The 24,538-nt window shown below is 45.7% G+C and overlaps 1 protein-coding gene across 1 annotated transcript; it reads right to left on the reverse strand.

The window, feature by feature from the left end:
- Positions 1 to 22,941: 22,941 nt before the first annotated feature.
- LOC100281842 (uncharacterized) lies at positions 22,942 to 24,264 on the reverse strand. The gene is made up of 4 exons (NM_001154762.2): positions 23,900 to 24,264; positions 23,739 to 23,806; positions 23,464 to 23,628; positions 22,942 to 23,355 (listed from the first exon to the last, which is right to left on the reverse strand). Exons 1-4 carry the CDS (start codon positions 24,212 to 24,214, stop codon positions 23,190 to 23,192), a joined length of 714 nt encoding a protein of 237 aa, NP_001148234.2. The 5' UTR covers positions 24,215 to 24,264; the 3' UTR covers positions 22,942 to 23,189.
- Between the last annotated feature and the right edge of the window lie 274 nt (positions 24,265 to 24,538).

Genomic DNA, 24,538 nt, shown 5'->3' on the forward strand with positions numbered 1-24,538 from the left:
AGTTTTGAGTGCATGATCGAAGACTCAAGGAAGATCAACGAGCTTGATGATCCATCCACATCCGAAGCTCAACCCGTCGCATTCAAGGCGACGGAGGAAAAGAAGGAGGAGGCTGTTGGGGACCTTCGGCGTCCGAAGGTCCTCAAAAACAGGATTTAACAGTATTTCTGTAGTACAATGTGTGAACAGGTACCCTCGGACTAAAGTCGGCATTGCAGTAGACCGGAATAATACGAAGCTTGATACAGAGCCAAAGGTGCTGAGCAGGAAAGCTTCGGCGTAACAGCAAAGAGTGGAACCGACTTAAAGATGAAAAGGCTATTCAGACCTCGATAGACTACTATAGAGTTATTGTCAAATGTAAAGGGCATGAATGTAATTTTGTAAGGGCTGTGTCCCGTGTCTATAAATAGGTGAATAGTATCCCCGTACTATTCACGCTGACTGAGCATTCACTTTTTGCGTCACGCTTGTACTGTCATTTCCTTCCGATTGAAGGTACACTTGTAGTTCAATAATATTTTTGTTTATGCTCAATAATAATAAATGATTGTTCATGTTTTCTTTTACATTCTTTATATTTCATCCTTCGTCATTGTTTGAATTTATGAAGGTATGACCTTCATAACCTTCGTCCGTAAGTCATTATATCCTATGGGAGATAATGCTTCGGAGGACGAAGGGCGTTAACGATTAACATTTTCTATGTTGCCTTGTTCTTAACTCTTAGCACTTGAGAACAAGTCCCCAACATTGGCGCCCACCTCCGGTGAACTCACTTCCATTTCTTGAGCTTTTCAACACCTTCGGCAAGCATCACCTTCGTCATGCCGCCGAAGAAGACTTCAGCACCAGGGGCTGGCACGCTTCAGCCGCTGGACCCCAATCAAGACGTCCTTTCTCTTAGAGAGGCACGAAGCCAGAAGAGGAAGGCTACCAGTCCAACACCTCCGGAGGATGATCTAGATCAGGAGATTCAAAATCTAGAAATCCTTCAGCAGCAGGTTCAACGCAAGAAGGAGAAGATGGCCAGGCTAGCTGAACTACAGAGGCAGATAGACGAAGCCTCTGAAGAAGTTCGCCATCTTGCTCAGGATGAGCAACACCGAAGGCCTCAGCATCAAGATCTTCATCAGGAGGGTTTTCCCAACGAAGATGACTGGTATGACAATTTCCATCATGGGAATTTTGTTTTTGATGATGCTTCTCCCCTGTCCGCTGAGCTGCAGGCTACACCTTGGCCCCCGTCCTACAAGCCGCCTCAGCTCCCCGTATTTGATGGCCACTCAGACCCGAAGCAATTTTTGATGAGCTACGAAGCAACAGTGTCTTCGTACGGTGGCAATGCTTCAGTCATGGCCAAATCTTTCGTTATGGCTGTCAGAAGCGTTGCTCAAACCTGGTATTCCTCCCTTCGACCAGGAACGATCACCTCATGGCAGAAGCTGAAGGACTTGCTGTTAACTAGCTTTCAAGGGTTTCAGACGAAGCCGGTCACTGCTCAGGCTCTCTTCCAATGCACTCAGGACCATGAAGAGTACCTTCAGGCATATGTCCGAAGGTTTCTACGATTGAGGGCACAGGCGCCAACAGTGCCCAATGAGATTGTCATTGAAGCTATGATCAAGGGACTTCGGCCAGGGCCGTCAGCACAGTATTTTGCTAGGAAGCCACCACAAACGCTGGAAAAGCTGCTCCAGAAGATGGACGAATACATTCGAGCTGACAATGATTTTCGTCAAAGAAGGGAGGAGGCTTTCAGGTTTTCTGAAATGACCAGGGGCTTCGGAGGAAGGTTTTACCCGAGGCATGTCAGGTCAATTCATAATTCTACTCAGAATGATGATAAAGGGAGTCAGCAACAAAGGCCACAATACTCCTCACAGGCTTCAGGGCAACAACAAAGTTCCTTCCGACCTCCAGCTCCAAGAGGCAGAGGCGCCAGGGGCTTCGGAGGAAGGTTTGGCGATCAACCGAGAAGAATCTTTTGCTTATTCTGCGGTGAGAACAAAGGCCATACTACCAGGATGTGCCATGTCACTATTCAGAAGCAAAAGGAAATAGCTGAAGCAGCAGCACAACAAGCTCAGCCGAAGCAGGTCATGCATACAGCTTCGTATCATTCGCCCTACATCCCAGAATATGTGGGCAACCATCCTGCAGTCTCTGTTGCTTCGGCGAGTCAGCCTCAAGCTTCGTGGCAACAGCCTCCGCCTCCACCTCCGTTGCAGCAAGGCCAGCAGCCAGAAGGGAGCCAATATGCTCCGCATCAAAGGGACTTCAGAGAACAGTCCGAAGCTCGCACGGTCAACAACACTGTGCCAGAATCAAAGCACATCTATTGACAAATATCCTACCTTAATAGCAATCTTTTTCATTCAGTTTTATTTTCTGTAATAAAGGACATTGATTAGGTTTCATGTAATTAGTTTCGTTGATCCCTACAAGAAAAATATGTTTTCTTCACAGGCTTGTGATAATAAAAAGGACCTTCGGACCATCGAAAATTCTTCGAAGCAACAAAAAGTCGTTCTAAGGAACGCAGAGTAAGTTTGATGAAGTCACAAAAAGTCGTTCCGAAGGGAGCGCAGTGTAAGTTTTCTGCTCCAAAGTCGTTCCAAAAGGAATGCAGAGCATACAGCGAAAAGTCAACGCTGATACCGCCTAAGTAAAAGGCGAAGAAGCTCCAAAGACGTTCCTAAGGGAATGCAGAGCTTACAGCGAAAAGTCAACGCTGATTCCGCTGAAGTAAAAGGCGAAGAAGCTCCTAAGGGAGGCTTATAGCGAAAAGTTAACGCTGGTTCGCAAAAAGATTGTGTTTTATCGCGCAGATATGTGTGTACCTTCGGAATATCACCTTACATAGCATAACATCATCACATCATTTTGCATAACATAAGCATCATACATCATACTGCATGTGGCATAAGAAAGAGATATGATATCAATCTTCGGGAAAACGCTTTGAAAAAGGGGGCAAATCATGCCAAGTCACAAGGAGAAACAATATTGATCTCTGAAGTATAGCCTTGAGGAATGTTTCTACGAAGCTTCAACACTTTTCGGGATACTTCGGATATTGTTGTAATAAATGGTAATTCTTCTTCACGAAGCATGAAAAGAAGGGAAGGTGTTTTTTTGCCAGACTCAAAAACGGTACGTATGTAAAGTTTCATGCATCGTAAAGAACTGAACCATAAAGAAAAATAAGACAAATATATTACATACAGGATTACAAGATATTACACATGTTACATTTAAAATGTTTTTACAATAGCATTTAGTCCTCCCTAAGTACCACTTCTGCGGCTTCGTTCAACAGTCGATCGACAACTTCATCCATAATAGCTTCAGCCATCTTTTTAATTTCATCATCACCCCTAGGCCGAGCACCCGGAGATACTTCAGTAGAATCTGAGGAAGGACAGGACACGGCTACATTGCTATTACAAAATCGCAAACAAATCTTAAAGCCTAAACGTTACAACACGATAAAAACTATTATTTAGTACCTAATTGACCTTCGGCCTCTGCGCTCTTGTCAGCAGCCTCGGTTATTTCTCTAGCATCGTGAATGCCCTTCTCACTTCTTCGAATAATTTCTCCGGCCATTTCTCGGCCACCATTATCCCAGATATCGGTAAAAAATTTTCCACCAATTATACTAGCTTCGGCCGAAGGATCTTTTGTATCTTCAAAGGACAAAGCAGCTTCGGACTGTGCTAAAATTTTTACATGTTCACAGCCCTTCTTCTCTAAGATAGTGGCAATCCCTCTGGCGCCAGAGAAGGCACATATATCTCCTCGGCTATTTAAAATTTCTTCAAAGGCTTCGGCTTCGTGGTTAATCCATTCGATGACACCTTCGGGATTGCCTCTTGAAAAGTTTTCCTCACTTGAGAATGCGCCGACCTTGGCGAAGCTAGCCTTTAATTTCTTGACACAATCTATAGATTTATTGTAGCATCTCTTTTTGGACGAACGAAGCTCTTCAACAGTCACTTCTAGGTGATCTGCCCATTGATCGCTGAGTTCACGCTTTGTTTCTTCAAGTATGCGTTCTTCCTTGGCTCTGGCCAGTTGTTTCCGAAGGTCTTCAATTTCGCGTTTCTGAGCTTCAGCTTGAATTTTAAAAGCAGCTTCGTCCTCTTTTATTTTATTTATCAATGAGTATAATATTTTGTCTTTTTCGAGACCTTCGTTCCTCAGTTCAATTACTTCGGAACGAAGGTTGCTCAGGGCTATTGTACACCCTTCGTCTTCAGCATCTTTCTGTGCTCTAAGAGCATTGCTAAGTATCAAGCCCTGCAAAAAGAAATATGTGAGTGTGTCAGTGGGTTTAAACGAATGGAAAAATACAAGGATTTCATATATCGTACCTTTAAGCTATTGTAAGCCAGGCTGTCGGCCAGATCGTTCTTCGACGGCACTGAGAGCCCGTCTTCTAAAGTCGGAAATCCGAAGCTCTTGCTCATCTCCCGGCAGACAGAAATTTCCTTGCTGTCGGGAAGACAATACAAGAAGTCTTCTTCTCCACTGCCATTAAATATTAACGCCCCCTTTGGATATTTCAGTTTTTGGGCATAATGCTGGGCCTCTTGTTCTTCTTTTTCCGATAATTTCTTCCCCGAAGCATGACGGAAAATATAATCACGAATTTTGGGGGATGCTTCGGGGGCAACAACACCGGTTTCTTCAATAAAAGTTGGCTTTGTTATTTTTTCTGCCTCACTTTCCAAAGGTTTTCCCTTTACGGGCTCTGAGGGCCCAGCTTCGGCTTCAGCCCCTTGCTCTGGGATTGTAGAACCAGAAGTTTCAACTGTTGTTTCAGGAGTAACAGCAGCTTTCTTCGGAGGTGTGCTCGAAGATTTGATCGTTTCTAGTACATCTAGCACATTAGCCATTCTCTTTCTCTTCGGAGTTACGGCTGACACTTTTTCATTTTTTGCTGTCCCAATGATTGCTGTAGGACTCAAAACTTCTGATGTTTTGGAGCCCTCAGTTGTTTCTTTTATTTCTTCCATTTTTTCTGTGAATGGCGCTTCGGCCTTCTCTTTCGTTTCTGGTAACAAAATCTTTGATTGCTCCAATTTTGTCTTTGTTGGCACTTCGGCCGTTTCTGCGACTTCTGGCAGCAAAGTTGGCTCGGCTGGTTTTTTAGCTTCGGTGGCCGAAGAAGTTTCTCCGGTAAACTCAGGCACCGAAGCTGGTTCAATATAGCGCGGCCGATGCGTGAGAACCTTTATCTTCTTCCTTTTCGGTTCTGGCTCGCTAGGAGCAGCTGCAGTTTCTTCTTTTGCAGAGGTTGTGTTTTTTCTTTTCTGCCTTCGGGTGGGATAGCAATAGTCAGGGTAGACAAACCCAATAGCATCAAATACCCGATTCAGCCTCTTCTTTTTTCGGCCTCCGAAGGCTGCTGACATTGCAGTATCTTCGGCCTTCGAGTAGGTACCAAGCAGCTCATCACTTAAATTATCAATGCTTTTCAACCACTCATCATCTGGTTCAATAAATTTATCTCCAAACTTAAAAGTGTACTTAAACCTGACAAGTCCACCTTCGTCGGCCTCTTTAATGGTTTCTTGTGGCATTTCCCATTTCTCTGCAAGCGGCCACACTCTGAAAGCGATGTGCTCTTGTACTAAGTCCCTTGTTCCTATAAAAGAACAGACAATGTCGAAGGCTCTCTGGCATTCTTCGGCAGCTTCATTCATTTCAACCTTCGGCCTGCGAAGGCCGAAGCTTTGCCAAATAGGGCGCATAATTATACCCTTGATATCTTCTCGTGCTTTCAGATCATTTTTTACATAGAACCATTCTGTCATCCAGCCGCTGGGCCATCTTTTTCGAAAAGTTGGCACGGGGCAGCTTGACCCAGACCGTGAAACAAAATTGTAGCAGCCGAAGTTATTGTGATATTGTTCCTTACCCCAAGGTATTGTTTCGTATGATAATTCGTGCATATTGCAGAAACTTTTTGCATCAGGCTCCAGACCTTGGCTTCGCATGGCCCACACGAAGATGTTCAGCCTTATGATTGCCTTGGGGGTAAGTTGGTGAAGATAGACTTCAAAAATCTTCAGCACCTCCACGATGAAGCTGCTCAAGGGCAATCGCAGTCCAGCCTTCAAAAAGCTTCGGAACACTACGACTTCATTCTCTTCAGGGTGTGGACAAGTCTTCTCCCCTTCGTCGGCCCTCACAACGGACAGATCCCGGAAATACCTTCCTCTCATGTTAACAAGATGATTCTCTTTGATAGTTGATCTACCATAAACTGAATGGCTTGGTCGCCAGGGACGATCTTCGGAGTCTTCGCCACCGCTGTCCACATCATAACTTTCACTGTCACCAGTATCTTCAGACAGCCCTTCCAGAATCTCCTTGGTGATTTTTTCTGTGTTGGTCTTCGACATTGCTATAAGAAATCCTAAGTTCTTCTCTTCATCAAGACTCAGCTTCATCTCAGCAGCAGCCTTCTTAGCAGCTTCAGACATCTTCGGAAACACTAAAAAACTGTTTTCAAAGCCGAAGCTTCAAAGCTGAAAGCTTAGCAAATCACAGCGCACAAGAGCTAAAAATTGAGTGAGCGGGAGTGGTTGGCCAGAAAGCGTGCAAAATGAGTTTGCGGTATGGCCGTATTTATACGCTCGGTGCGTTGAAAGTTGAAAGACCCCACTTGTCATTGAATGTTGCTATTCTAGCAAAGGGAAGGTGTTTTTTCGGACCTTCGGCGTAAAGCCTTCGTCCATATCGCAATCTAAATTTATTATTTCAAACAAATTAATATTGCGAGGGGCTACTGTTGGGGACCTTCGGCGTCCGAAGGTCCTCAAAAACAGGATTTAACAGTATTTCTGTAGTACAATGTGTGAACAGGTACCCTCGGACTAAAGTCGGCATTGCAGTAGACCGGAATAATACGAAGCTTGATACAGAGCCGAAGGTGCTGAGCAGGAAAGCTTCGGCGTAACAGCAAAGAGTGGAACCGACTTAAAGATGAAAAGGCTATTCAGACCTCGATAGACTACTATAGAGTTATTGTCAAATGTAAAGGGCATGAATGTAATTTTGTAAGGGTTGTGTCCCGTGTCTATAAATAGGTGAACAGTATCCCCGTACTATTCACGCTGACTGAGCATTCACTTTTTGCGTCACGCTTGTACTGTCATTTCCTTCCGATTGAAGGTACACTTGTAGTTCAATAATATTTTTGTTTATGCTCAATAATAATAAATGATTGTTCATGTTTTCTTTTACATTCTTTATATTTCATCCTTCGTCATTGTTTGAATTTATGAAGGTATGACCTTCATAACCTTCGTCCGTAAGTCATTATATCCTATGGGAGATAATGCTTCGGAGGACGAAGGGCGTTAACGATTAACATTTTCTATGTTGCCTTGTTCTTAACTCTTAGCACTTGAGAACAAGTCCCCAACAGAGGCTACACCAAGTCGACAACCTATAGACGCCTCCAAGCTCGACAATGAGGAAATGGCGCTCGTCATCAAGAGCTTCCGCCAAATCCTCAAACAAAGGAGGGGGAAAGACTACAAGCCCCGCTCCAAAAAGGTTTGCTACAAATGTGGTAAGCCCGGTCATTTTATTGCTAAATGTCCTATATCAAGTGACAGTGACCGAGGCGACGACAAGAAGGGGAGAAGAAAGGAGAAAAAGAAGTACTACAAGAAGAAGGGCGGCGATGCCCATGTTTGTCGGGAGTGGGATTCCGACGAAAGCTCAAGCGACTCCTCCGACGACGAGGACGCCGCCAACATCGTCGTCACCAAGGGACTTCTCTTCCCCAACGTCGGCCACAAGTGCCTCATGGCAAAGGACGGCAAACGGAAGAAGGTTAAATCTAACTCCTCCACTAAATATGAGTCTTCTAGTGATGATAATAATAGTGATGAGGAGGATAGTTTGCGTGTTCTCTTTGCCAATCTTAACATGGAGCAAAAAGAAAAACTAAATGAATTGATTAGTGCTATTCATGAAAAGGATGACCTTTTGGACTCCCAAGAGGATTGTCTAATTAAAGAAAACAAGAAACATGTTAAGGTTAAAAAGGCTTATGCTCTAGAAGTAGAAAAATGTGAAAAATTATCTAGTGAGCTAAGCACTTGCCGTGAGATGATTGACAACCTTAGGAATGAAAATGCTAGTTTAAATGCTAAGGTTGATTCTCATGTTTGCATTGTTTCAACTCTCAATCCTAAAAATAATAATGATGATTTGCTTGCTAGGATTGAAGAATTGAATATTTCTCTTGCTAGCCTTAGAGTAGAAAATGATAATTTGATTGCTAAGGCTAAAAATTATGATGTTTGCAAAGTTACAGTTTCCGATCTTAGAGATAAAAATGATATTCTTCATGCTAAGATTGTTGAACTTAATTCTTGCAAACCCTCTACATCTATTGTTGAGCATGTATCTATTTGTACTAGATGTAGAGATGTTGATGTTAATGCTATTCATGATCATATGGCTTTAATTAAACAACAAAATGATCATATAGCAAAACTAGATGCTAAAATTGCCGAGCACAACTTAGAAAATGAGAAATTTAAATTTGCTCGTAGCATGCTTTATAATGGGAGACGCCCTGGCATTAAGGATGGCATTGGCTTCCAAAAGGGAGACAATGACAAACTTAATGCCCCTCCTAAGAACTTGTCTAACTTTGTTAAGGGCAAGGCTCCCATGCCTCAGGATAACGAGGGCTACATTTTGTACCCTGCCGGTTATCCTGAGAGCAAAATTAGGAGAATTCATTCTAGGAAGTCTCACTCTGGCCCTAATCATGCTTTTATGTATAAGGGTGAGACATCTAGCTCTAGGCAACCAACCCATGCTAAGTTGCCTAGAAAGAAAACTCCTGGTGCATCAAATGATCATAACATTTCATTTAAAACTTTTGATGCATCTTATGTTTTGACTAACAAATCCGGCAAGGTAGTTGCCAAATATGTTGGGGGCAAACACAAGGGCTCCAAGACCTGTGTTTGGGTACCCAAAGTTCTTGTGTCTAATGCCAAAGGACCCAAAACCATTTGGGTACCTAAAGTCAAGAACTAAACTTGTTTTGTAGGTTTATGCATCCGGGGGCTCAAGTTGGATACTCGACAGCGGGTGCACAAACCACATGACAGGGGAGAAAAGAATGTTCTCCTCATATGAGAAAAACCAAGATCCCCAACGAGCTATCACATTCGGGGATGGAAATCAAGGTTTGGTCAAAGGTCTGGGTAAAATTGCTATTTCACCTGACCATTCCATTTCCAATGTTTTTCTTGTTGATTCATTAGATTACAATTTGCTTTCCGTTTCACAATTATGTCAAATGGGCTACAACTGTCTATTCACTGATGTAGGTGTCACTGTCTTTAGAAGAAGTGATGATTCAATAGCATTTAAGGGAGTGTTAGAGGGTCAGCTATACTTAGTAGATTTTGTTAAAGCTGAACTCGACACTTGCTTAATTGCTAAGACTAACATGGGTTGGCTCTGGCACCGCCGACTAGCCCATGTTGGAATGAAGAATCTTCATAAGCTTCTAAAGGGAGAACACATTTTAGGATTAACAAATGTTCATTTTGAGAAAGACAGAATTTGTAGCGCATGTCAAGCCGGGAAGCAAGTTGGAACCCAACATCCACACAAGAACATTATGACGACCGACAGGCCGCTTGAGCTACTCCACATGGATCTATTTGGCCCGATTGCTTACATAAGCATCGGCGGAAGTAAGTACTGTCTAGTTATTGTGGATGATTATTCTCGCTTCACTTGGGTGTCCTTTTTGCAGGAAAAATCTCAAACCCAAGAGACCTTAAAGGGATTCGTGAGACGGGCTCAAAATGAGTTCGGCTTAAGGATCAAGAAAATTAGAAGCGACAACGGGACGGAGTTCAAGAACTCTCAAATTGAAGGCTTCCTTGAGGAGGAAGGCATCAAGCATGAGTTCTCTTCTCCCTACACTCCACAACAAAATGGAGTAGTGGAGAGGAAGAATCGAACTCTATTGGACATGGCAAGGACCATGCTTGATGAGTACAAGACTTCGGATCGGTTTTGGGCCGAGGCGGTCAACACCGCTTGCTACGCCATCAACCGGTTATATCTTCACCAAATCCTCAAGAAGACATCCTATGAACTCCTAACCGGTAAAAAGCCCAACATTTCATATTTTAGAGTCTTTGGTAGCAAATGCTTTATTCTTGTTAAAAGAGGTAGAAAATCTAAATTTGCTCCTAAGACTGTAGAAGGCTTTTTACTTGGTTATGACTCAAACACAAGGGCATATAGGGTCTTTAACAAGTCCACTGGACTAGTTGAAGTCTCATGTGACGTTGTGTTTGATGAAACTAACGGCTCTCAAGTAGAGCAAGTTGATCTTGATGAGATAGGTGAAGAACAGGCTCCATGCATAGCGCTAAGGAACATGTCCATTGGGGATGTGTGTCCTAAGGAATCCGAAGAGCCTCCACATGCACAAGATCAACCATCCTCCTCCACGCAAGCATCTCCACCAACACAAGTTGAGGATGAGACTCAAGATGTTGAACAAGAAGATGAGCCACCTCAAAATGACGACAACGATCAAGGGGGAGATGCAAATGATGAAGACAAGGAGGATGAAGAACCAAGGCCGCCACACCCAAGAGTCCACCAAGCAATACAACGAGATCACCCCGTCGACACTATCCTCGGCGACATTCATAAGGGGGTAACTACTAGATCTCGTGTTGCACATTTTTGTGAGCATTACTCGTTTGTTTCCTCTATTGAGCCACACAGGGTAGAGGAAGCACTACAAGATTCGGATTGGGTGGTGGCGATGCAAGAGGAGCTCAACAATTTCACAAGGAACGAGGTATGGCACTTAGTTCCACGTCCTAACCAAAATGTTGTAGGAACCAAATGGGTCTTCCGCAACAAGCAAGATGAGCATGGTGTGGTGACAAGGAACAAAGCTCGACTTGTGGCCAAAAGATACTCCCAAGTCGAAGGTTTGGATTTCGGTGAAACCTATGCACCCGTAGCTAGGCTTGAGTCAATTCGCATATTATTAGCCTATGCTACTTACCATGGCTTTAAGCTTTATCAAATGGACGTGAAAAGTGCTTTCCTCAATGGACCAATCAAGGAAGAGGTCTATGTTGAGCAACCTCCCGGCTTTGAAGATAGTAAGTACCCTAACCATGTCTATAGGCTCTCTAAGGCGCTTTATGGGCTCAAGCAAGCCCCAAGAGCATGGTATGAATGCCTTAGAGATTTTCTTATTGCCAATGGGTTCAAAGTCGGAAAAGCCGATCCTACACTCTTTACTAAAACTCTTGAAAATGACTTGTTTGTATGCCAAATTTATGTTGATGATATTATATTTGGGTCTACTAACGAGTCTACATGTGAAGAGTTCAGTAGGATTATGACACAGAAATTCGAGATGTCTATGATGGGGGAGTTGAAGTATTTCTTAGGATTCCAAGTAAAGCAACTCCAAGAGGACACCTTCATTTGCCAAACGAAGTACACTCAAGACATTCTAAACAAGTTTGGGATGAAGGATGCCAAGCCCATCAAGACACCCATGGGAACCAATGGGCATCTCGACCTCGACACAGGAGGTAAGTCCGTGGATCAAAAGGTATACCGGTCGATGATTGGTTCATTGCTTTACTTATGTGCATCTCGACCAGACATTATGCTTTCCGTTTGCATGTGTGCAAGATTCCAAGCCGACCCTAAGGAATCACACCTTACGGCCGTAAAACGAATCTTGAGATATTTGGCTTATACTCCTAAGTTTGGGCTTTGGTACCCTCGGGGATCCACATTTGATTTGATTGGTTATTCGGATGCCGATTGGGCGGGGTGTAAGATTAACAGGAAGAGCACATCCGGGACTTGCCAGTTCTTGGGGAGATCCTTGGTGTCTTGGGCTTCAAAGAAGCAAAATTCGGTCGCTCTTTCAACCGCCGAAGCCGAGTATATTGCCGCAGGTCATTGTTGCGCGCAATTACTTTGGATGAGGCAAACCCTGCGGGACTACGGTTACAAATTAACCAAAGTTCCTTTGCTATGTGATAATGAGAGTGCAATCAAAATGGCCGACAATCCTGTCGAGCATAGCCGCACTAAACACATAGCCATTCGGTATCATTTTCTTAGGGATCACCAACAAAAGGGGGATATCGAGATTTCATACATTAACACTAAAGATCAATTAGCCGATATCTTTACCAAGCCACTTGATGAACAAACTTTTACCAAACTTAGGCATGAGCTCAATATTCTTGATTCTAGAAATTTCTTTTGCTAGTTTGCACACATAGCACACAAGTATACCTTTGATCATATCTCTTTTGTATATGCTATGACTAATGTGTTTTCAAGAGTATTTCAAACCAAGTCATAGGTATATTGAAAGGAAATTGGAGTCTTCGGCGAAGACAAAGGCTTCCACTTCGTAACTCATACTTCGCCATCACTCCAAGCAACTCTCTATTCTTTGGGGAGAAATGAGCATCAAAGAAAAGGACTTCGTCTTTGGGAGAGAGTAAGAGCCCAAAGCTAAAGGACCGGACTTCGCCTTTGGTATAATCTTAACTCTTTTATTTATGACCAAAGGGGAAGATAGCACTTCGAGGGCTCTAATGATTCCGTTTTTGGCGATTCATGCCAAAAAGGGGGAGAAATGAGCCCAAAGCAAAATGACCGCACCACCACCGATTTCAAAAACTTAGTGTTGAATATTTATCAATTGATTTTCCTATTGTGTTCAAAAAGGGGGAGAAAGTAGTATTTCAAAATGATATATCAAAACCCTCTTGAACACTAAGAGGTGGATCTCTTCTAGGGGAGTTTTGTTTAGTCAAAGGAGAAGCATTTGAAACAAGGGGAGAAAAATTTTAAATCTTGAAAATGCTTTGCATAATCTTATTCATTTACCTGTGACTATTTGCAAAAGAACTTTGAAAAGGATTTCCAAAAGAGTTTGCAAAAACAAAACATGTGGTGCAAGCGTGGTCCAAAATGTTATCTAAGAAAGAAACAATCCATGCATATCTTGTAAGTATTAATATTGGCTCAATTCCAAGCAACCTTTACACTTACATTATGCAAACTAGTTCAATTATGCACTTCTATATTTGCTTTGGTTTGTGTTGGCATCAATCACCGAAAAGGGGGAGATTGAAAGGGAATTAGGCTTACACCTAGTCCCTAATTAATTTTGGTGGTTGAATTACCCAACACAAATTTATTGGACTAACCAGTTTGCCCAAGTGTATAGATTATACAGGTGTTAAAGGCTCACACTCAGCCAATAAAAAGATCAAATTTGGATTCAACACAGGAGCAAAGGGCCAACCGAAGGCACCTCTGGATTGGCGCACCGGACTGTCCGGTGTGCCACCGGACAGTGTCCGGTGCACCACCGGACATGTCCGGTGCACCAGAGGACTCCAACGCAAACTCGCCACCTTCGGGAATTTCCAGAGGCACTCGCGCTATAATTCACCGGACTGTCCGGTGTACACCGGACAGTGTCCGGTGCGCCATCGAGCAGACAGCCCAGCCAACGGTCAAGTTTGGTGGTTGGGGCTATAAATACCCCAACCACCCCACCATTCATTGCATCCAAGTTTTCCAGCTTCCAACCACTATACAAGAGCTAGCATTCATTGCAAAGCACACCAACAAGAGATCAAATCCTCTCCCAATCCCATTCAAAACCCTAGTGACTAGAGAGAGTGATTTGTAGTGTTCATTTGAGCTCTTGCGCTTGGATCGCTTCTTTTCTTTCTTGATTCTTTCTTGTGATCAAACACTCACTTGTAATTGAGGCAAGAGACACCAATTGTGTGGTGGTCCTTGCGGGAAGTTTGATTCCCAAGTGATTTGAGAAGAGAAGCTCACTCGGTCCGTGGGACCGATTGAGAGAGGGAAGGGTTGAAAGAGACCCGGCCTTTGTGGCCTCCTCAACGGGGAGTAGGTTTGCAAGAACCGAACCTCGGTAAAACAAATCCGCGTGTCACACTCTTCATTTGCTTGCGATTTGTTTTGCTCCCTCTCTCGCGGACTCGTTTATATTTCTAACGCTAACCCGGCTTGTAGTTGTGATTATTTTTGAGAATTTCAGTTTCGCCCTATTCACCCCCCCTCTAGGCGACTTTCAGCGGGCGAGCGCCGCCGCGGGCCAGGGGAGGGCGGGCGCCGCCGGCGGGGCCGGGCAGGGGCGGGCAGGGGGTCGAGCGCCGCCGGGGAGGGAGACCGGGCGGGCGCCGCCGGGGAGGGCCGAGGCAGGGGGCCGAACGCCACCGCGGGGAGGGAGGCCGGGCGGGGCCGAGCGCCGCCGCGGGCCGGGGCGAGCGGGGAGGGGCGGGCAGGGGCGCCGCCGCGGGCCGGGGCGGGGACGGGCGCCGCCGACGGGGGCGGGGACGGGGTCGGGCGGGGTCGCGCGCGGGCAGGGGGAAAAGGGAGGGCGCGCGCGGGGGGAAGGAGAGGAGGGAGAGGGAGAGAGAGAGGAGAAGGGGAGGGGAGGGGAGCTCACCTCGAGGTCCAAAATCCGGTGATCGCCGTCTCCAAACCCTAGGGCACCACGGGGAGAGAGAGGTGGGAGAGGGAGAGGGAAGTTGTTGCGCGGGAGATCCAAATGAGAGAGAGAGGAGAGGTGGGGGCGCATGGGGGGGGGTTGGGCGCCAGGGGCGCGCAGGCCGGGGCGGGCCAGGCCGGCTGAGCTGGGCTGGACTAAGCTGGGCTGGGCCGAACCACTTCGCGGATCAAAAACCCACGACGTGCGCGACCACTAAACGGAATTAAATCGCGAACCGAAATCCGGAACGGAACGAGACGAACACTCAACATCAGACAAGGAAATGTGCTCGGCATGATGCAACACCCATGACACTTAGGTTTTGGTTTATACATGACACGAACACTTGTCACTATACTGGTTTGAAATTGGGAAGAGGGAGCAAACGGGGAAAGAGAAAAGAGAGTAACGCCCGAATTTGGTGAGAGAAAAGAAGAAAAAATTCTACCCCCAAATTCAGGGTGTTACACTTGGCATCCTTCATCCCAAACTTGGTGAGTATGTCTTGAATGTACTTCGTTTGGCTCATGAAGGTGCCCTCTTGGAGTTGCTTGACTTGAAATCCTAGAAAATACTTCAACTCCCCCATCATCGACATCTCGAATTTTTGAACCATTATCCTACTAAACTCTTCACAAGTAGATTTGTTAGTAGACCCAAATATGATATCATCAACATAAATTTGGCATACAAACAAATCATTTGCAATTGTTTTAGTAAAGAGAGTAGGATCGGCTTTTCCGACTTTGAAGTCATTAGAAATAAGAAAATCTCTTAGGCATTCATACCATGCTCTTGGGGCTTGCTTGAGCCCATAAAGCGCCTTAGAGAGTTTATATACATAGTTAGGGTACTCACTATCTTCAAAGCTGGGAGGTTGCTCAACATAGACCTCCTCCTTGATTGGTCCATTGAGGAAGGCACTTTTCACGTCCATTTGATAAATCGTGAAGCCATGGTAAGTAGCATATGCAAGTAAAATGCGAATTGACTCAAGCCTAGCTACGGGGGCATAGGTTTCACCGAAATCCAAACCTTCGACTTGTGAATATCCCTTGGCCACAAGTCGGGCTTTGTTCCTTGTCACTACACCATGCTCATCTTGTTTGTTGCGGAAGACCCACTTGGTTCCTACAACATTTTGGTTAGGACGTGGAACTAAATGCCATACCTCATTCCTCGTAAAGTTGTTGAGCTCCTCTTGCATTGCCAACACCCAATCCGAATCCCTTAATGCATCTTCTACCATGTATGGCTCAATAGAAGACCTTAAAGGAGTAATGTTCACAAAAATGAGCAACACGAGATCGAGTAGTTACCCCCTTATGAATATCGCCGAGGATGGAGTTCACGGGGTGATCTCGTTGTATTGCTTGGTGGACTCTTGGGTGTGGTGGTCTTGGACCGTCATCATCTTCCTTGTCTTGATCATGGGTATCTCCCCCTTGATCATTGTCCCCTTCTTGAGGTGGCTCATCTTCTTGATCTTCATTTTCATCCTCTTGAGCTTGATCCTCATCTTGAGTTGGTGGAGATGCTTGCACGGAGGAAGATGGTTGATCTTGTGCTTGTGGAGGCTCTTCGGATTCCTTAGGACACACATCCCCAATGGACATGTTCCTTAGTGCAACGCATGGAGCCTCTTCATCATCTAGCTCATCAAGATCAACTTGCTCTACTTGAGAGCCGTTAGTCTCATCAAACACAATGTCACAAGAAACTTCAACTAATCCAGTGGATTTGTTGAAGACTCTATATGCCCTTATGTTTGAGTCATAACCAAGTAAAAAGCCTTCTACTGCTTTAGGAGCAAATTTAGAACTTCTACCTCTCTTAATAAGAATAAAGCATTTGCTCCCAAAGACTCTAAAATAAGAAACATTGGGCTTTTTACTGGTTAGGAGTTCATAAGATGTCTTCTTGAGGATTCGGTGAAGGTAGAGACGGTTGATGGCGTAGCAAGCGGTGTTGATTGCTTCTGCCCAAAACCGGTCCGAAGTCTTGTACTCATCAAGCATGGTCCTTGCCATGTCAAGTAGAGTTCTATTCTTCCTCTCCACTACACCATTTTATTGTGGCGTGTAGGGAGAAGAGAACTCATGCTTGATGCCCTCATCCTCAAGGAAGCCTTCAATTTGAGAGTTCTTGAACTCCATCCCGTTGTCGCTTCTAATCTTTTTTATCCTTAAGCCGAACTCATTTTGAGCCCGTCTCAAGAATCCCTTTAAGGTCTCTTGGGTTTGATATTTTTCCTGCAAAAAGAACACCCAAGTGAAGCGAGAATAATCATCCACAATTACAAGACAATACTTACTCCCACCGATGTTTATGTAAGCTATCGGGCCGAATAGGTCCATGTGGAGTAGCTCAAGCGGCCTATCGGTCGTCATGATGTTCTTATGTGGATGATGAACACCAACTTGCTTTCCTGCTTGACATGCGCTACAAACCCTGTCTTTCTCAAAATGAACATTGGTTAGTCCCAAAATATGCTCTCCCTTTAGAAGCTTATGAAGATTCTTTATCCCAACATGGACTAGTCGGCGGTGCCAGAGCCAACCCATGTTAGTCTTAGCAATTAAGCAAGTGTCGAGTTTAGCTCTATTAAAATCAACTAAGTATAATTGACCCTCTAACACTCCCTAAAATGCTACTGAATCATCACTTCTTCTAAAGACAGTAACACCTATATCCGTAAAAAGACAATTGTAGCCCATTTTGCATAATTGAGAAACTGAAAGCAAGTTGTAATCTAAAGAATCTACAAGAAAAACATTGGAAATAGAATGGTCAGGAGATATAGCAATTTTACCCAGTCCTTTGACCAAACCTTGATTTCCATCCCCGAATGTGATAGCTCTTTGGGGATCATGGTTTTTCTCGTAGGAGGAGAACATCCTTTTCTCCCCTGTCATGTGGTTTGTGCATCCGCTATCAATGATCCAACTTGAGCTCCCGGATGCATAAACCTACAAAACAATTTTAGGCCTTGTCTTTAGGTAACCAAACGGTCTTGGGTCCTTTCACATTAGAAACAAGCACCTTGGGTACCCAAACACAAGTCTTTGAGCCCTTGTGTTTGGCCCCAACATATTTGGCAACTACTTTGCCTGATTTGTTAGTTAAAACATAAGAAGCATCAAAAGTTTTAAATGAAATATTAGGTTCATTTGATGCAATAGGAGTTTTCTTCTTAGGAAATTTAGCATGAGTTGATTGCCTAGAACTAGATGTCTCACTCTTATACATGAAAGCATGATGAGAGTCAGAGTGAGACTTCCTAGAGTGAATTCTCCTAATTTTGTGTTTGGGATAACCGGCAGGGTATAAAATATAACCCTCGTTATCCTGAACCATGGGAGCCTTGCCCTTAACAAAGTTGGACAATTTCTTAGGGGCATTGAGTTTGACATTGCCTCCCTGTTGGAAGCCAATGCCATCCTTAATGCCAGTGCGTCTCCCACTATAGAGCATGCTTCTAGCAAATTTAAATTTTTCATTTTCTAAGTCATGCTCATTAATTTTGGCACTAAGTTGAGCTATGTGATCATTTTGTTGTTTAATTAAAGTTAGGTGATCATGAATAGCATCAACATTAATGTCTCTACATCTAGTGCAAATAGTAACATGCTCAACGGTAGATATAGAGGGTTTGCAAGTATTTAATTCAACAATCTTAGCATGTAAAATAGCATTCTCATCTCTAAGATTGGAAACAGAAGCATTGCAAACATTTAAATCTTTAGCCTTAGCAATTAATTTTTCATTCTCAATTTTAAGGCTAGAGAGGGATGCATTCAATTTGTCAATCTTAGCAATCAAATTAGCATTATCATTTCTAAGGTTGACAAGAGAATCATCACTAACATTTAATTTCTCAACCTTAGCAATCAATTTATCATTTTCAAATCTAAGGTTAGAAATAGTGTCATGGCAAGTGCTAAGCTCACTAGTTAATTTTTTATTTTTCTCTACCTCTTGAGCATAATCATTTTTAGTCTTAACATGCTTTTTGTTTTCCTTAATAAGGAAATCCTCTTGGATATCCAAGAGTTCATCCTTCTCATGGATAGCACTAATCAATTCATTTATTTTTTCCTTTTGTTGCATGTTAAGATTGGCAAAAAGGGTGAGCAAGTTCTCCTCATCATCACTAGAATTTTCCTCATCACTAGAAGTTGCATACTTAGTGGAGGATCTAGATTTTACCTTCTTCTTCTTGCCATCTTTTGCCATGAGGCACTTGTGGCCGACGTTGGGGAAGAGAAGCCCTTTGGTGACGGCGATGTTTGCGGCGTCCTCGTCGGTGGAGGAGTCGGTGGAGCTCTCGTCGGAGTCCCACTCCCGGCAAACATGGGCATCGCCGCCCTTCTTCTTGTAATACTTCTTCTTTTCTCTTCTCTTTCCCTTCTTGTCGTCGCCCCTGTCACCATCACTAGATAATGGACATTTAGCAATGAAATGACCGGGCTTACCACACTTGTAGCACACCTTCTTGGAACGGGGTTTGTAGTCTTTCCCCTTCCTTTGCTTGAGGATTTGGCGAAACTCTTGATGATGAGCGCCATTTCCTCGTTGTCGAGCTTGGAGGCGTCGATGGGGATCCTACTTGGTGTAGAGTCCTTTTCTTCTGTCGCTTTGAATGCGACGGGTTGCACCTTGGGTGTGGAGGTGGCGCCTTGCTCGATGATTTTCTTGGAGCCTTTTATCATCAATTCAAAGCTCACAAATTTTCCTATCACTTCCTCGGGATACATTAGTTTATATCTAGGATCACCACGAATTAATTGAACTTGAGTAGGGTTAAGAAATACGAGTGATCTAAGAATAACCTTGACCATCTCATGGTCATCCCATTTGGTGCTCCCAAGGTTGCGCACTTGGTTCACCAAGGTCTTGAGCCGGTTGTACATCGCTTGTGGCTCCTCTCCTTGGTGAAGCATGAAGCGACCGAGCTCCCCCTCGATCGTTTCCCTCTCGGTGATCTTGGTCACCTCGTCTCCTTCATGCGTGGTCTTGAGCATGTCCCAAATCTCCTTTGCACTCTTCAACCCTTGCACCTTATTATACTCCTCTCGACTTAGAGAGGCGAGGAGTATAGTAGTGGCTTGGGAGTTGAAGTGTTGGATTTGTTCGACCTCCTCTGGATCATAATCCTTGTCCCCTTCTTTGGTACCTGCGCTCCATACTCAACAATATCCCATATGCTTTTGTGGAGTGAGGTTAGGTGATGCCTCATTTTATCACTCCACATAGAATAATCTTCACCTTCAAACATAGGTGGTTTGCCTAATGGGACGGAAAGTAATGGAGTGCGTTTTGAAATACGAGGATAGCGAAGGGGCATCTTACTATACTTCTTGCGCTCATGGCGCTTAGAAGTGGCGGATGCCGATTCCGAGCTGGAGGTGGAGGGTGACGAAGAGTCGGTCTCGTAGTAGACCACTTTCTTCATCTTCTTCTTCTTGTCACCCTTCCGTTGGGACTTGATGGAGGAAGAGGATTCCTCCTTGTGCTTGTGGGCGGACTCCCTTGAGTGCGTTCTCCCCGAGCTTGCGGATTTGTCGTCGGTCCCGATCTCCCTCTTGGTGGATGCTCCCGACATCACTTCAAGCGGTTAGGCTCTAATGAAGTACCGGGCTCCAATACCAATTGAAAGTCACCTAGAGGGGGTGAATAGGTAAATCTGAAATTTATTAAGTTTAAGCACAACTACAAGCCGGGGTTAGCGCTAGAAATATAATTGAGTCCGAAAGAGAGGGAAAACAAATCAACAAAGAAATAAAGCGGATGAACACGATGATTTGTTTTACCGAGGTTCGGTTCTTGCAAACCTACTCCCCGTTGAGGTGGTCACAAAGACCAGGTCTCTTTCAACCCTTTCCCTCTCTCAAACGGTCACTTAGACCGAGTGAGCCTTTCTCTTCCATCAAATGAGACACTTAGTCCACTACAAGGACCACCACAACTTGGTGTCTCTTGTTTTGATTACAAGTGAGTTGAACACAAGAATAGAGGAAGAAGAAAAGCAATCCAAACGCAAGAGCTCAAAAGAACACAAAAGTCTCTCTCTCTAGTCACTAATTTGTTTGGAGTGATTCTGGACTTGGGAGAGGATTTGATCTCTTTGTTTGTGTCTTGGAATGAAGTCTAGAGCTCTTGTATGAGGTTTGATGGCTGAAAACTTGAATGCATTGAAGTGTGGTGGTTGGGGGGTATTTATAGCCCCAACCACCAAAAGAACTGTTGGTGAGGGCTTCTGTCGTATGGCGCACCGGACAGTCCGGTGCACCAGCCACGTCACCAAGCCGTTGGGTTCCGACCGTTGGAGCTTCTAACAACGGGGCCACCGGACAGTCCGGTGGTGCACCGGACAGTCACTATTCACTGTCCGGTGCGCCTTCTGCGCCTGCTCTGACTTCTGCGCGCGCAGTCGTGCACTATAGTGTTTCACTGTTCCTCTGCAGACGACCATTGGCGCTTGGAGCCGTTGCTTCGCTTGGCAAATCGGACAGTCCGGTGCTACACCGGACAGTCCGGTGAATTATAGCGGAGCGGCCTCCCCAAATTCCCGAAGCTGGCGAGTTGGAGAGAATCCACCCAGGTGCACCGGACACTGTCCGGTGCGCCAGACCAGGGCTGTCTTTGGGTTGTCTTTTGCTCTTTTTATTTGAACCCTTTCTTAGACTTTTTATTGGTTTCTGTTGAACCTTTGGCACCTGTAAAACTTATAATCTAGAGCAAACTAGTTAGTTCAATTATTTGTGTTGGGCAATTCAACCACCAAAATCATTTTAGGAAAAGGTGTAAGCCTATTTCCCTTTCATAAATGTTTTGGTTGTAGGCCGCCCCAACTGGCTGTTGATGGGGGGTCTTCGTACTGCATGTCTGCAATTTCTTGTTCTAGTGCTCTTGCTTTTTCCTCCTCCTCCATGATCAGTTGTCTGATTCTGGATTGCATGTTTGTTCTCAGCCTCTTGGCTGCGAGGACCTCCATTTGCTTCTGGAGATGGTTTGTTTTGATACAGAGGCCACACAATTTTAGATGGTCTTCTGCTAAAATTATCAGATCTTCGCCATCTTAGAGGTTGTATTCTTCCTCTTGGGACAGGGGTGTCCCATGGGTGGGAACCCTGGTGGCAGGTCATCGTGTGGGAGGCCTTTGGAGCTATAGATGCCCTCGTGGGTAGGCGGGTCCTTAGGTTGGGGGCGCTAGAGTTGTCTTGCTCGCATGCATTGTCCTCAGCTGTGAGGGGCATGTCGTTGTCTGCGAGGGGGCCTTGCCATTCTCAGTAGAGAGGGTTGCCTTCATGACCTCAGTTAGGGAGAGGCCAACTTTGGTGGTGTTTTTCTTAGGAGCCATGGGTGTTGGTCTTCATACCAAAAATGTTGGGCGCCAAATGTTAGACCTACTAAAATGTGGTCAAGCGGGCCCAAGCACTCAGGAACAAACGAGGCTCAGATGCACGACATCACGTTAGGTAGGGAAATGTAGCGTCTTGTTATGCATGTCATGTCCGTGTATAGAACAGATGTATTTGTAGGTAACCGGGGAGCAGGTAGACTGAAGTACCATTATGGCCCTAGTTACCTGCTACATTCCCAGAATATTCCATAAAGTGGGGTCATTACAACATAGCAAAATTCACTACCTAACTACACCTAAAACTCTACCCCTCTTGGGGGCTTACAAGTGGTCTAAGCCATGTCGGGTGAAGGATGGCTCCACGGAGGATGCTTTATGCCTTAGCACAAATGTTGATCCCTTCGCCTTGTGGTGACCGTCGAAAACGTCTTCGTCGAGATGTCGACTTCGTCCTGCGGAGGTGGCCTTCCCCTGTCATAGTGCGGGAAATGGCGAGCCCCTCTTCTTGCATGGTCCTTCGCACAGTCGCCTTTGGCAGGGACGGCCGAGGACCTCCTTGCTGATAGGTAGTGAAGTCTCTTGCTGTTCTGGACCCTGCGTCCAAACATGGTTAACTCTTGCCGAGTAAATCTAATTGAGGTCGGGTTCGACTTTCGTTCCAACAAGAAGAAAAATAATTCGACACATACTAACAAAGTTGACACAATATACTTGCGGGGCACACGAAACATGGAAACAAAACATTACGATGTACTCCCTTCCCTTCGTTCTAATTTATACTCCGTCTGACTATTTTTATTAAATTTGATTGACTTGTCTTATTTAATCTTTTTAGAAAACGAAAATTAAAATTATACTTAAAATATATTATATGTTAAGTAATATCATAGTAAAATTAATAATTTTTATAATTTGTTTGAATAAACGAGCCGATTAAATTTGAAATTAAAAAGTCAAACGAATTATAAATTGGAACTCCGAGAAACCTGCTTGTATTATAAAAAAATGTGGGTAAAAGAATGGACCTCGAACAAACTTATACAGCAAAGTAGCAAACTGCTAACCGTAAGACACTATTCCAAGAATTATGCTTCGACTAAAAAAATCCATCCAGAACATTCCATGCACTGTAGGACACAGTTCCCAGAATTTTTTTTCTAATTAACAATAGAGTTCCCAGACTTGAAGCCGCCGCCGTTGTCTTGCCATCATGGGCCTTCTTCACTCCTGGTCCTCGAACGACTTGACCGGGTTATCCGGGTCGATGTCGCTGAAGAGCGGCAGGTCGGCGGGCAGCGCCTCCAGGCTGAGGTTGGCGTCCTTGAGCGCGAACACCACCTCCTCGAACAGCACCCGGTTCCCGCGCGGCGTCAGGTGAAGCCCGTCCCTGCAACCACAGGCAGGCAAGAAATGGCAAACTTTCATTTGGGTTCTACTACTACCATCCCCGCGGTGGCGGCGCCTCGGCAGTCGGCAGGACAGAGTGCGTGCGTACCTCAGGAACGACTTCTCCCAGCCGGGGAACCTCTGCATCCTGGACCAGATGTCGATGGCCCTGAGCCCCCACTGCCGCGCCACCTCCACGCACGCCCGCGCGTACGCCGCCGCCGCCGCGTTCGTGCGTTCCGGCAGGCCGGAGAAGTCGTGCGCGTACGGGTACCTGCATTCATTCCTCCCATGTTCCGTCCCATCAGGATCGAATGCCGGTCGCCGGTGCGCGCGGCGTATACTACGATACGAAAGAACATCCCGATCGGAACGGCCACTCACCGCAGACGCCCGTCCTCGTCGACGGGCGGCGGCGTGATGAGGATGACGACCACCGACGGCCACCGCTTCTGGAAAAACAGAGCAATAGGAGCTCAAGTCAGTGCCGCCGTCGCGAAATGCAGGTTTGCGTGCCCACGGACTGAACCGCAGGTTTGTTTAACCTTGAGGAGCGCGAAGATGGCGCGGAGGTTGTCCTTGTACTCGGCGAGGGGCACGTGCTGGAGCGCGCAGGCGCGGTCGGGCAGCGCGGCGTCGTTGGCGCCGAAGAAGACGGTGACGGCAGAGACCGGACTGGCGATGCTGGCCACGGCGCGGCCAGCGACCCGCGCCGCCCAGCGCGTGTTGTAGCCGCTGTAGCCGCGCAGCACGACGTCGGCGGAGCGGGAGTAGTGGTTGGCGAGCGACGCGCCCCAGCCGCCCTCCCCGAACGCCTCCTCCGTGATGGAGTCCCCGAACAGCACGATGGACGGCCTCATCTCTCTCGCTGCTCGTCGTCGTCGGCTCGCTCTTGGATCGGTGGCCCGTCAGTCGTCATGGCATCTGCGGCCTTATATAGACGGGCGCATGCATGCAGGCGAGTCGGCGACGACACGTTTGTGTCGTTGCAGGCACAGGCTGCGAGGAGGTCGGTTCGGTGTGTGACGGTCGCCGTGGACGCAATCAGGCGGTGGGTGCTGCCGTCATCGGGTGCGTGCCGGCACGGGTGGCGCTAGCGCCAAGCCAAGCAGCTGCGCCCCGCCCCGCCCATGGATGTCGGCCGCATGGCATCTCCCCGAGGCCCGAGGGAGGGGGGAGTCACG

Source organism: Zea mays, chromosome 6 (genome assembly GCF_902167145.1).
Source record: "Zea mays cultivar B73 chromosome 6, Zm-B73-REFERENCE-NAM-5.0, whole genome shotgun sequence".
Lineage (NCBI taxonomy): Eukaryota > Viridiplantae > Streptophyta > Magnoliopsida > Poales > Poaceae > Zea > Zea mays.

What these genes read in the sequence shown, in the direction of transcription:
- LOC100281842 (NM_001154762.2), bottom strand. Translation starts at nt 24,214, where the DNA reads ATGAGGCCGTCCATCGTGCTGTTCGGGGACTCCATCACGGAGGAGGCG. An exon ending in GACGAGGACGGGCGTCTGCG is followed by an intron (nt 23,629 to 23,738) that starts GTGAGTGGCCGT and finishes GAATGAATGCAG; the next exon opens with GTACCCGTACGCGCACGACT. An exon ending in TGGGAGAAGTCGTTCCTGAG is followed by an intron (nt 23,356 to 23,463) that starts GTACGCACGCAC and finishes CTGTGGTTGCAG; the next exon opens with GGACGGGCTTCACCTGACGC.